We start from the raw sequence: 348 nt of genomic DNA, 5'->3' as shown, positions 1-348 counted from the left end.
TAAAAAAAAAAAAAAAAAAAAAAGAAGCTAAGATTCTTGCATCGTTTCGAAGTTGACGCGGTAGATATCATCGTTCGCTGTTGTTCCAGGGATTATAATTTGGCTAGCAATGGTAGTAAAATAAACAGGTCCTACAGGTTCCTTCTCAGCAAGAGATGCTAAGAAGATAAAGGGGTAGTAGGAGATGAAGCGAGAGAACTTGGATGCAGAGGATGATGGGAGGAAAAGGAGCATGTACAAGAAAAAGATAACTGCCACCAAAATGGCAGTTATAATAAGAAACGTGGTGGCCAACCAGGTGAGTTTGCTTATAACTGTGTAAATACCAGCCATGAACGCCAGCGAGAG

At 40.5% G+C, this 348-nt stretch overlaps 1 protein-coding gene across 1 annotated transcript in view; it reads right to left on the bottom strand.

Moving 5' to 3' along the window:
- Positions 1-27: 27 nt before the first annotated feature.
- Positions 28-348, bottom strand: part of LOC107496821 (protein ACCELERATED CELL DEATH 6) — a 2,350-nt gene continuing 2,029 nt past the window's right edge. The window contains exon 5 of the mRNA XM_016118151.3: positions 28-251. Coding sequence (XP_015973637.1) covers positions 28-251 — 224 coding nt within the window. The remainder of the gene's footprint in view (positions 252-348) is intronic.

Source organism: Arachis duranensis, chromosome 7 (genome assembly GCF_000817695.3).
Source record: "Arachis duranensis cultivar V14167 chromosome 7, aradu.V14167.gnm2.J7QH, whole genome shotgun sequence".
NCBI lineage: Eukaryota > Viridiplantae > Streptophyta > Magnoliopsida > Fabales > Fabaceae > Arachis > Arachis duranensis.
The sequence above is the reverse complement of the archived record's forward strand: the minus strand, read 5'-3'. Positions and strand labels throughout refer to the sequence as shown.